This window comes from Barbatula barbatula (genome assembly GCF_947034865.1).
Source record: "Barbatula barbatula genome assembly, chromosome: 12".
NCBI lineage: Eukaryota > Metazoa > Chordata > Actinopteri > Cypriniformes > Nemacheilidae > Barbatula > Barbatula barbatula.
Genome location: NC_136775.1, coordinates 2,706,392 through 2,719,726, shown reverse-complemented (window position 1 = coordinate 2,719,726; position 13,335 = coordinate 2,706,392). Strand labels below are relative to the sequence as shown.

The window sequence follows — 13,335 nt, the reverse complement described above, 5'->3', positions numbered from 1 at the left end:
ATCTTCCCCTGTTTCTATCCTCCTTTTGATCTCTGGATTTAGCAAGCGTTTATAAGTGGCGTTTCAGACCTCGCTGTGCGTTCATGTGTTGTAGGAGGTGGTGTGCGGGGTGGGCCTTCGTTTCCGGAACCTGTCTTGCTTTGTATCTGATGGATCCAGCGAGGGGAAAAGCAGCACTGTTGAGGAGGATCTGTGTTCTGGACTGGAACAGGCCGTCGATGGGGATAAAAACATTGTTCTGGAGGAGACCTGCACTTTACCCTGCCCTGGTAACAAGATTTGGTTTGTCTTCTGGTTGCATTTTTTAAATCAGTTTTGTCATTGTTTTTATTATTTTATGAGTTAATTTAGCTCACGTGATTGTGTTAAGTTATCGCCTGCAGGTCACTTTATGGCCACCGGTGTCGCTAAAAACAAGTCTTTCTGAATTCGGCCTAAAGCCCCTTTTGTTTTGTTTTATCGATATGATTTGATCATTTCATGAAAAATTGTTAATTAGTTTTTTTTAGTAATTATCTGCTGTAAATTATGACTAACTTGAGAGAGGACAGTTTCACAGCATCGTCTGCGTTTCCTGCTGTCGGTGTGTCGGGTAAAACCAGGTCTTGTTTTTCTCTTCAGGTGACTGTTACCTGATGGAGTGGTCCGACTGGAGCTCGTGTCAGAGCGTGTGCGTGAAGGGACAGCGTTTGGATTATTCTGCATCGCAGGTCCGGTCACGTGCCGTCGTCGCTCAAGAACCAGAAAACATCGCTCAATGTCCCGATCAGGAGTGGCAGTCCCGTCCCTGCAGCGGTGAGAAACTCTCACACACTTATACGCATACGCAGTTTTGCCTGAATCCGTTTTTTATTATAATAAACAGGTCCTTTATTTATTTTATTGTGCTGTCATTTCAATGTTTATTATTGTGTAAGAAATGAAGTCAAATAGACTTTGAACTTAGCTTTGAGTTGTTGAAGATGTATAATGCTCTTATATTATAATAAAATGTTTTATCGAAATATATTTCTTGCATTTTATTTAATTCCAAGTTGTATTTATGGTATTTCTTTATTTCTGATTTCTTTATATCGGACGCTCATGCCTGGTCCAAAGTTTAATGAAATGAAATCAAATTCATATTAGAATGTAAATTATTTGTGATGTATTGTGTATTACACAAATTTAAAGCATGCATACTTTTTTTTCTGGTAAATGTGTTAGTCGCCCAGTTCAATATTAGGGTTTGACATTTTGAAATGGTTTCATTTAGCAGCTCAACTTCTCTGTGATGACGTATGTATCATTATCAGATGTGACTGACAGGTTGAGTTCTTTGAAATTCATAAGAAATGTATGAAATGACGTCCCCTGTATTCGCTTGCAGTTCAGTAGCAAATGGCTGCTGTGTATCGCATTTATATTAATCCGGTTGATTCTTCTAGATGGACAGTGTTACGCGTACAGATGGATGGGCGGTCCTCAACTTATCTGGTGTGAACGTTCAGATGGAATAAACGTAACAGGTGCTCCACTACAGTGTATTATAAGTCATGTTTTTTATAGACTGAGGTTGTGATCAAAATAGTATCCTACCGTACTACTTTTATAGCAAAACAACACGAACGCACCTGGGACATACTAACGTGAAACAGAAGTGGCTGATGTTCCCTATAGACAATGTGATTGTTAACAAGTCACGATCATCCAAATCTTTACCTTTATTCACGTATTATTTCTTATGTAATATTTCCTATATACTTACATTTATTAATTCAGTGAAGCATCACTTTCTGAAAGCTTGAAAGGATCACAGCCGTTTTTTCTGACAGGTGGATGTCCTCCGACCCTGCCACCAGCTTCCGATCAGTCATGTGATCCTCCTTGTGACAAGCCGCAGTCATTCTGTTCAGAGGTAAAAAAAAGAGGATTGTGTGATTTGTTTAATTCTGCGAGCTAGGCTGTCATTGCAATTATCATAATGGAGCCGGTCACAGTTAGGATGTCAAGGTCGTACGCTATGATTTTTACTGAGTGAACCAAACTCGCTGATATGTCATTTAAGTTTAACTGTTTAATCTAGAAGTCGTTTTTTTAAAGATATCAGTGATTTCAGTAGAATGTTTCTGAAATGAATTATTCATTAAAGATGTCTGCTGTGAAATGTATTGCCTAACACTTATTGATAAGACTTTTCATTCAGCCAACACGTGATTGTGATGTGTTTTCACAGTTTTAAGCATCAATGGTCTACGCTTGCATAATATATTAATATTATATATAACTTGGCATTTGCACTTTTGTCCAAATGTGTAAGACAGCCTGCATATTTCTACACTACACACTAAAAAGCAAGCACTGAGTGACTGTAGAGAGCGTGGATTTATCTGTGTGTCTTTGCTGCCCCCTGCAGGATGATTTGTGTATGTGCGAGGAGGGCTTCACTGAAGTGTTAACCACGGAGGGGCTTTTGGAGCAGTGTACACCAATCCCAGTGCTCGAGATCCCCACGGCAGGAGACAAGAAGGGCGATGTGAAGACCAGCCGGGCCATTAACCCCACCCTTCCCACCACGGAACAACCGGGACGCGTCGGACGCACGTGGTACCTGCAACCTTTCGGACCAGGTGAATGTCTTTAAGAATTTTAAACGATTTTAAGATTATTGACATTTAGAATGAATGTATCGTAGATTGTAGAGGTAAAATAATCTGGTTTTGAGAAAATTTTAATATTATTATAATTTAATATTACGTCTATAAATTCCAGACGGTAAGCTGAAGACGTGGGTCTATGGTGTGGCTGCAGGTGTGTTCGTCCTCCTGGTCTTTATAGTGTCCATGATTTACCTCGCGTGGTAAGAACACCATCTCCTTCCATCCGCTTCATCACCCCCTTTATGTTCCTCAGTTGCCCCACGCATTCATTCGATCATGTTTTCATTTAACCCATCACGCATGCCTCCCTCATCCATTACAAGCAGCAGGGACTGTGCCATCCGTCGGTCACTCGGGACGCCCGATTCCGGCAACGGTACTGTGGTATGGATGGGGCGGGATGCTCATGAGCTGACATACACCTGTCCTGAGTGCCAACAGTCCGGTCGAGAGTTGAGAGCCAGTTAAAGGCTCCTGATATCCATCCATCCATCACAACCCCGCTGCCTCCGCCTCACGCTGCCTTATGTTCTGTCTCAGCTCTGCACGAGCCGCCTGGTATGCTGCCTGTGGTTTTATTTTTAAACTGTCACCTTGTGAGCTGCCTACATAGGCAACAGCCTTCAAAGGCACCGTCATATTTGAAATACAAACATCACCAAATATTTGTTGATTTACGAGCTTGCTTATATGCTGAGGTGACAATAAGAATAAATATAGACAAAAAATTATAAACAGATGATATAAAATCTTGGACACAGGGACCTTTTAGAGCATGAAGAAGATGCTGCCTTCGTAGTAAGCTCACTAGGTTTTGGATAGGAGTGAGATCGAGTACCTCAGAGATGACGTGTTTTCGTTGACCAACCCGGAAGTTCCCTTGCCCGAAAGCCTATTCATTTTTTCCCATATCCTTCTGGAAGATCGCAAAAATCGCAAAACGTATTATGATGTTTACACGTTTTGTCTATCAAGATTATCTTTACAACCCAACACAACATTTATTACTTTTGAGAACTAAATACAATCGCTATTATAAAGGACTACGTTTGCCACATCACCACCACCAAGCCTGCGACAACTTTTTCCAACATTATTTAAAACGTGTTCCCTGACTAAGACATTGGTCATAGCGCGTATAAACTTGCGTGGCTTTATCGATTATAATGTGTATTTTTACCTTGTTTGTCACATTTATTGTAATTGTTTATAATTAAGAGAACAAATCAACAGTTTGTCATGTTAATTTGCCATAACATTTATTTATAACGGTTGATAAAATGATTTAACATATTTAAAATAAAACACTACTGTCTGTGACATTCATTTAATCTTTTTATTTTGAAAGTGTAGAAAATATCTGTCAACAAGAACAAACACAAGTATATAAACGTACATTTTTGGCATTAATGGTCACTTTCGTCCGTGTGATTCGAAGTGGTTGATTCGCGCTGTATTCTGGGAAATAGTGGGTGATCATCAGATGTACACTCAAAATCAGGGCAGACACCCGATGTAGTTTACTATATAGGTGATAGGGGCCGAATTCGGACACAGCTATAGACTTCGGGGCAATGGAACCGGAAGTGCTAAAAAGCAAAATCGCCTGAAATACTTAATCTCTGAGGTACTCTATAAATCTGATGCAGATTCTGAACTCAAACTGCTTTATCTCGCAGAACTAGTTTATTGCATTTGTCATGGCACCTGTCAGATTTCATCCATCATTCAATGTCTTAGTTGAATTAGGACATTTAGGTCGCTTGTATGAAAATGCATTAGAAAAAACATTACCGGTGTGCATCTTAAGCCAAAACAGTTGCACTGATATATTTTAAGATATGTCAGGGCATGTTATTTCTAGGTACGAAAGCTCAAACATTTATTTTAGTCTGGGACTAGCCTTAAGCCTTGTCTGTGAAACCGGACATTAAAGTTTATTTCTAGATCGTGCTTTTTAAAGTTTTGCATTGTTGTAAAGTAGCTGTACAGAAACACACGAAAAGACAGCAACAAATATACATAAAGTAGGAAAAATTATAATGTAGAGAAAGAAAAAAGATATTGTAAAATGTATAATCATAAACTCTTTGTTTTGAATAATAAAGAATATATCCTTATATAATTAGACGATTTAAATACAGTAATTACGCGATTGCAATACTTCCAAAAGATGTATTATTAATACTTTCTATACATTATTAATCAGACTTTTATATTCATAACTTTGAGTTTGTGTGTCAAACGTAACGTAAGATGTGCATTAGCAATGGTATAAATGCTCACACATCATATTTAGCTGCAGTGTGGTCATCAGGTCACTTCTAAAATATATATTTTTGCTTTCAGCAAAAAGCCAAAGAAACCTCAGCGAAGACAGAACAACAACAGACTGAAACCTCTGACCCTGGCGTACGATGGCGATGCCGACATGTAGCTCATCCTGAAGAACTAACACCACAAAAACATCGTCCACCTTCTGCAGGCGGGCGAATCTCACAAAACAACCTGCTGTATAAAAGCCTGTTTATAGCCTATTGAAATCAATGGCATCGTGAAAGATTTTATGACAATAACACACATTTCCTACCAAAATTCCTATTGTCGATGTGTTCATGTCATTTCAATTAGATCATCCTAAAACCTACTATCATTGTTTTATTAAATGACCATAAATGTCGCTCTCTTTCATTTACACTGGTGGCAGAATTTTGTGAGTAAATGTGTCTATTTGTCATGAAACCAACCTGTTGTTCAGGTTTTGTGAGATACACTCAGTCCTCCAGATCAAAACTGGATCACGCGGATACTCATTGCGTAAAAGAGAAAACATTTATGGGTCACAGAAGTTAATAAAAAACAGCTTGTTTCTGCTTCACATTGTCATTCCGGAAGAGCCTTTACAATCGCCACACGCTGTGAGATTGCGCATTCGCTTCATGCTTGATTCATAACACGTATTCGGTGATTATGCAACTTCGGTCAGTCTGCTACGAATGGTCAGATGTCTCTTTAAGATCTTATCGGCACAAATTTCTTCCGACTTGTGCTTCCCAGCTGAGAGGTTTTTCTTTTTTTAAGACTTTTTGGAGAAGGAATAAACAATGCCAAAACTTACAACACGGGAAAGCATTCTTAAATATCACTTACATTTGCGTTTGGAAAGCAGCCTTTCTATGGAAGGTGGACGCTTCAAGACTAATCCAGTTAACCCGGCTCTGATTCCAGGGTTATTTCGCACTATGTTAGTGCAGCACAGTTGAACATTTGCCATTGAACGATGTCTTAAGCAGCGATTCATCTAGAAAAAAACACATGTACAGTAACCCCAACAACGAGGAAGTGTACAATACATTTTAGAATGGGACACGTTCTGTTTTTACTCATTTGTGCATTGTATGCGTCTGATGCCCAACGGACGTTAAATGTGTTTTTGTTGTTGTTTATAGTTTTCCATGGATGCATTTCTATATATAATTGGTTGATATGCGGTTAATGCGTGACGGTGTTGTTATGTTTGGTGGGGGAATATATATATACTGTGTCAAGACAAGTTTCTGCCTTATTATTGATAAAGAAATATGAAAGGTGTCTCAGTGTTGTGACTTACGGTTGCCAAATCCTCACCTGACAACGGTCATGCAAAATACAGTTCCCCTAAAACGTATTTGAAAGCAAAGATTACATTCCATATCTAAACAAAATATCTAAGCAGATAAACGAAACATTATTGTTCTTTTGTTTTATGATTTACAAAATAAAATTTTGTGGGATTTTGTTTGAAACGTTGTTCTTAAAACGTGTGCATTTGAAGTCTATCTGTCAAAAAAGGCGCACACGGTGTATCTAATACAATAAAATGCATATATTAAGTATGGAAATATGTTTTAGGGCCGCTGTACATTTGTAGCACTTTGTCTGACCTGATGTGTATATATTACACAAGGATGAAATGTACATGAATCATTCCTGTACGTGGACTTGACATTATTTCTCAGAGGATTATTAAACAGTATTCAATTGTATATCCAAAGTATTTTAAATGTATTATACAATGCTGTTTATTCCCTAAAAAGTTAGAAAATCAACTTAAAATCTAAAACATCTGATCTAATTTGCATTAAAGAAGCCATTTTATTGATAAAAGCCATGTGCATTTCATTTTATTCTCAAGATGTTTTATAAATCCCAGTAATATAAAAGATGTGTCATTATAGCCTCATTTATTAAGTTCATCGCTGCTTATTTCACCTGGCCATCCTGCTAGCAGCTGATGAAATGATTTATTTGTAAATAATGATGATTAATTTAATCATATCATATGTTTTATATACTGCAAAGAATTGTTTAGTATATATTGCAAAGTGATATCACAATATTTTGTTTGATTATGGTCAGATTGTAAAGTTTTACGGTCTTTTGTACAGCTTGTTTACGTTTTCATGATCTTCAGATAATAAATACTGGTGTATTATGATGTATATTTCTATTTTTTATCTTCAGTTTGTTCTTCTGGTATAGGTGGAATTCCTCTAATGACCAAACCTGTTGTTTTCAGTGCTTGGATTGCAAGGAATTCATATTTATTGATTATTATTTATCATCTAAAAGGGGAGAAGCCCAATCCATCGAAACCATCACAGAAATTGAATGGTTATAATGGTAATTGTATTGGGTTTCATTCACATTACAGTGCATGGTCTTTGTTGGTCTCTACTGGTACGTGATGGGTTCTGTAAGTGCGATGTTGTCTGCCAGATAGAAACAAATAAAACACCATTAAATCCCATTGGAATAATGACCAAAACATACTACAAAATGAAATTTCGAAATGGTTTGCTTGGTTAAAAGCAAGTTCATAATGGTAGAACTAAATACTAATTTTAAAGGAAAGACTATTTTCTTCCCGGTCAAAAATGGTGAAATGTTTTGCATGAAAATTAGGTTAATTTTCTTATTTGTATGACTTTAGATAAGGACAGAATGTACTGGATTCAAGTGATATGAAGACGCAAATGTACACCGTAAACGTTTTTGCTGTAGTCATGTGCCAGTAACTTACTGTAGATTTATATTAATCTAATTTATTGATAAATGAATATTAAACCTTAACAAGTCTTTATCTTTACAGAAAAAAAACGATTAAATAACAGCCTCATGCAAAGCATTCTGGGAACCCGACATCCACATAAACTTGCTTTGCATGAGGCTGATATTCTATAGTTTTGTCTGAAAGGATAAAGACTTGTTAATATTTAATCATTCATTCTTTGATCACATATCTTTGAACAAACAATCGCCATTAAATTACACACATGTAAATCGCTGCCAGTAATACTGTCATTTCTACAGACATGTTTTACAGTGTAATATTATATTCGGTATATTAAGACCTTGATGACCGGGAGATGAAAATGTAGGGCGCAGTGGGAACGACACTATTAATGAAAGTTATCATAAAGTGTTATGGTAGAGCTGGATCGGCTCACTCTAAATTCGTCCTCCCGCCCGTGAGCATCTGTCAGTGTGAGATGAGACTCGATGACCATGTGGCAGAAAAGCCTTTCAGAAAGGAACCATCCACCACGAACAAAACCACCTCCTCAATGAAGTTCCCAATCGAAAACAAGTGAGATTTCAACGGAAAGGCTGTTAGAAAAGTTAAGCTCACAAACCTCTGGATGATGCGGATTTCACGGAGTTGGACGTTTCTAACGATGCTCGTCTTCATTTATGGGGTAAGTATATTTATATTGTGCATTTTTATGACTGGTTGATGTTAAAACACACGTGTCTTTGAAGTTCCGCGTGAATGCCTTTGATGTTTCAGCACCGCGGACAGCGACACATTCCGAATGGATGGTTGACTGGATTCTTGTGGGAATTAATAATCGGATCCAGTTGTATGAGATCTAGTCTTTAACAGAATCACGGATTGGGGAAGATGCAACACTATTAATACGAAATGCATGACTGTTGTATCATATTGGAAGTTGTTTATCGTCAAAAATTGAATAGGATATGAAATGTCAGTTTCGAGACTAAATTCTGATCGGATGAGGCTTCTCTGAAGCACACACAGTAAAGCATATGTGTTAATGTTTGCATAATATAACTTGCTTTATTCAGGTCTGGTGCAGCAAAACTTCAAAGAAAATTGTATAATTCTTCTAAAAACAAACAAAACAAAACTTCCAACTATCTCTGCATACAGTGGTAGGCTATATGAGACCAGTTGTTGCTTGCACTTATGCTTTTTGTTGTCCTTATGTTGTTCCAATTGCTTCCATTGTTGCCTTTCTTTGGATAAAAGCGTCTGCTAAATGTAAATGTATTTAAAAGTGCACCATAAAAATACTGTGATGTGTATTATTGTATATCTAGTTAACTGTAGTACAATTCCCAATTACTAGAGTTGATCGATGAACTTCACTTAATGCAGAATACTAGTCCTAAATAGTGTTATTGCTTTATAATACAACACTATGCTAAACATTACTCCAGTTTACTATAGTAATTATTATAGTACATTCGTTTTTATGTAAAAAAATGTCCTTTTGATTCAGATATATTAATGATCGATAAGCCTTGAGGTGTTCTGCAGTACTGATTCTGAAGCCAAATGTCCTATTTAGCACCAAAAACCAGGACTTCTCACTGGACACCTTCCTAATGCACCATTCCACTATTGTAGAATTAGATGTTGTGATGGGTGTTGATGTCTGTCTCTCTTTCTCTTCAGGTCAGCCTCTTCTTATCCATTTTCCCCTCTCAATCTTCAGGCTGTGTGAGGTGTAGCTCAGACCGAGGATCGATTTGTCACTAATTAAAATATGAGGCAACGGTGCTCAAGCCTCAAAAGGATTATTGGTTTTTTATATAAATATAAAATTGTGACTGTAAGTGTCTGGCCCCTGGAGATAAAGATTCAATATACGAAATTCTGTGAAAGAGCTGTTGAGTTGATTTCATAAGTTTTGATTTTTTGATGTTTCTGTTTTTCAGCTGGATGTGTTGAATGGTATTGACAGTGTTTATCTGATTGTTGCATGCAGAGATGCCGTTTATGTTATCACCGTTAATTCATAGAAGTAATAGTAAATCACCACTTGCTTGTTGTATTTACTGATGTTCTTCGTCGATTCTTTTTCATCTTGAGGTTGAAGTGGGTTTCAAAGGGAGATTCTCTCTCACAATCTGGGAATGTTTCCATGATTTCATCTTTGTGCTTGAGTTAAATTTCTCGTTTGGCTGACTGCACTGTAGAAAACGAAAACGTACAGATCCTTTACCTAAGAAATGCTAGCTCTTTAAAAAAATGCATTTCTTAACATAATATAGTCAGGTTGACTTGGTCATAAAATATATATTTTTAAAGCACATCTGTTTGTTGACATTTAAATAAGACATATCATTTTAAACTGAATGAAAAATAAACTAAAATAAGTTCAGAGGAACTAAAATTATGATAATAAACAAAAACTAAAATAAAAATGTATCTTATCTCATATAGCAACATAAAAAATAAAAAAAATAAAAATTTTTGACAAAGTATGCACCCAAACTGCTAAAACTTTTAACTAAAATTAACAAAAAATCTAAAAATGAAAGCTAATTTAAATACCAAAGCAAACTGGAATCTTATCTATGGAACAGATACTGTATGTGTTATCACCTGAAATAGATTTGGAAGGTTTCCTAACCACACATTTATTCACAGTATAAGCAACAGGCTTAAAAAAGCCATTCAGTTTATTATTATTGCATAATGTAACATAACAATTACAATCTTTAAAATACATATATGCAATGAGAGATTTCATATAAATAAATGTCTCCACCGATACAAAAAGCCGAATATTCAGAGTGGTATCTGTCAACACCGATTTTTAAGATTAGATGAATATTTCTTAACTTTCTGAATGTTATTAATTCATATAATGACTATCAATATTAAACTTGAAACTGGTGATTTTTCTCAACATTTTCTATACGCAGAGCATGAATTCATCGTATTTTCCTGTCCTCTTTTGATTGACAGGACATATCCGCCCTGATCATCGTCTTTTTATTAATCTATCGGCCAATCGATAAAATTGCTTTCAACAACCGATAAATATTATTGGCCGATACATCGGAGCATCTCTAAAATATATGTTTCCAACATGTCTCCAGTCTCTATTTTTCAATTTACTGACATTGTCAAGTCAACACTTAAAGTTGTGATTCGTTGAACGTTTTTCTTACCGTATTTACGTTTAAGATTCTAGAGATTTTAAAATCCTCATTTACAAATGCATTATGTGATGAATAAATTACTCATTCATTTCCCTTCATCTTTCTCAAAAGATTCATTAAAACTGGCTCTTTGGTTCACGTGACATTGCATTAAAACCAGTTTACAGCATCATTTTAATGCTTTTATTTAATACGCTTTTGGAATATGACCTCGAATACCTTGATTTTATTCATTGCTGGAGTGTGATGATAATGTAGAAGTGTTATGACCGATGCATTACACCAGGTTCCTGTAAATCTGCCTTCAGATAGCCGTAATCCTGCCCAGAGCTGTTTTGGAAATCTGTCAGCCGCAAGAAAAAGTTAATTATGTTTCACGGCGTTCTGACGGTAAAGCCGCATGTCTTTCTGTATTGTGTATCATAAAATTTCATTCTGAAATGTAAATGAGGAGAACGAGAGAGGTTTTTTATGCCGGCGTAAATTATCTCATTAGCTCGTCGCTGTGGGGGGCTGCAAATGGGCCGTTTTAATGTTATTAATCTGCCTGTCTGTCTTTGTATACTTTTCAGGTTCTTGTTCAACCAAAGTACCAGAAAGCAGTCGTAACGTTACCTTGACAGTTTCTTTACCCCAGCGTAAATCATCTTACCCTCACACCTGTAGTCCTTTTTGATATTGATATTGACACCCTTAATTCCATTATTCATTGCAGGCACCTCTCCGACATGCTTTGATTTTCCATACGTACCTATTTCAGGACTGACCTCCCGCTGACCTCCGGTGTTGGATGTGAACGGCTCTTTGATGAGTGCCACACTGTAACAAACTGTAATATTTGGATTATTGATCAAAGGGGTCGCTTATAAAACAGCTGTCATGTAAGACAGATTTGCTTTCAGATCGTTTTGCTCGGGGTCAAGGAGGGAACGTTTCACAAAAGTGTCCTCCGTTATTATCGCATTGCGTTGAAAGTTCATTTCTTGGTTTGCTTTGTACTTTTCTTAGGCTGGATATGCCAGAGAGAATAGTCACGTGACCCCCGGGCAAACGTCTACAAGCAAGCATCTGTGTGTCGACTCGGATGACCCCAGTTCTGCTTCCAGCCCGTCCGATAATCTCCGTCTTTGTTCCGAGCAGGACGTCTGGGCCCCTGCCCAGCAATCCAGAAGACGTCATACCACGAAAAGCGTAAAAGCTAAGAAAATGTTTGGCTGGGGAGATTTCCAGTGCACCGTGAAGACGGCGAGTCTGAATCTGCTCATCAAAGGAAAGATCGTGGATCACGGCAACGGGACGTTCAGCGTTTACTTCCAATACAACACGACCGGCGGAGGAAACGTCTCCGTTGGTCTGGTTCCTCCAACCAAAGAGGTGGAGTTCAATGTAACCACACGACAATCTGTTCTGCGCTCGGTGGAATCCAGAATGTTTAACTGCAAAGTGGAACGTGAGAGGATGGAGAAAAGTCAGAAGAGCTCGCGGTGCTGGTTCGACCCATCGCAGAGCTGCGATCAGGACCAGACACACTGTCACGTGTCATGGCTCTGTTCCAAACCGTTTAAAGTCATCTGCGTCTATATTTACTTCTACAGCCTGGACTACAAACTGGTGCAGAAAGTCTGTCCGGACTACAACTACCACAGCGAATCTCCATACCTCCCTACTGGATGAGCTTTATCTCACCATGAAACTAAAATGTTACTCGGCAGGTTTTAAGTGCCGAACTGGAATCGAGAATGTTGTCTTCATTTACGGGTCTTCATGTCATGATATCCAACTTTGTTTCTTGCATTGTTTCAATTCATGTCAGTGTTTTGTGATGCAATTGTGTGCAACAAATCAGAACACGGATTTGTAAACCACGAGAATGAGAGTGTAAGGATATACAATCCATTTTAGATTATATTACTGTCAACTCTGGTATAACCTGTGTACTCTTGTAGCTGACTCCATGACCATTATTTTTTGTCATAAGGGTATTTTGGGAGAACAACTGAAGTGTTGTATTGTGGTTTTATGATTGTCAAACTTTTTTGATTGTGATGATCAGTACTATCTGCACACTTCAGAAGAATTCTCAATTGTGGCAGGCGCTGGTGAATATGTGTCATTTCTCCTGACAGACAGAACAAAACTTAATAGGATCCTGTAATTGGTTTTGCGTTGTCTTGATCATGTGTCAGCGTTTTGTCATATTTTCTGGTAAATTAATTGAAAATGCCCATATACGTGAATGGAGTTTTATTGAAGGAGAAGGAGACACACTGCTGTTACTTATCGCATGTTGAAAATAAATATAGAATGCATGTTTGTGTTAATGTTTCTCAATCCTATATGTCAGAAAGTCTCTATGATGGATAGTTGTGAGATATTAATGGAGTAAACTTCATAAACTGACAAAAAAACCTTAGTTTCTCTTACTGGCCATACTCAAACGAGCATTTTGTTTGTATAA

The 13,335-nt window shown here is 37.4% G+C and overlaps 2 protein-coding genes across 2 annotated transcripts in view; both read left to right on the top strand.

The window, feature by feature from the left end:
- thsd7ab (thrombospondin, type I, domain containing 7Ab) overlaps positions 1-5,076 on the top strand; it is a gene marked incomplete at its 3' end in the record, with an annotated part of 85,012 nt that extends 79,936 nt beyond the window's left edge. Inside the window, exons 22-28 of the mRNA XM_079469427.1 lie at positions 95-269; positions 622-795; positions 1,428-1,508; positions 1,815-1,897; positions 2,396-2,609; positions 2,752-2,839; positions 4,989-5,076. Of these exons, the coding sequence (XP_079325553.1) occupies positions 95-269; positions 622-795; positions 1,428-1,508; positions 1,815-1,897; positions 2,396-2,609; positions 2,752-2,839; positions 4,989-5,076 (903 nt within the window). The remainder of the gene's footprint in view (positions 1-94; positions 270-621; positions 796-1,427; positions 1,509-1,814; positions 1,898-2,395; positions 2,610-2,751; positions 2,840-4,988) is intronic.
- A 3,280-nt stretch (positions 5,077-8,356) lies between these two features.
- Positions 8,357-12,551, top strand: LOC306901309 (neurexophilin-2; the record flags this gene model as incomplete). The annotated part of the gene is made up of 5 exons (XM_079468988.1): positions 8,357-8,377; positions 8,442-8,542; positions 9,382-9,426; positions 11,638-11,698; positions 11,886-12,551. The coding sequence occupies 5 exons, from the start codon at positions 8,357-8,359 to the stop codon at positions 12,549-12,551; spliced, it is 894 nt and encodes a 297-aa protein (XP_079325114.1).
- Between the last annotated feature and the right edge of the window lie 784 nt (positions 12,552-13,335).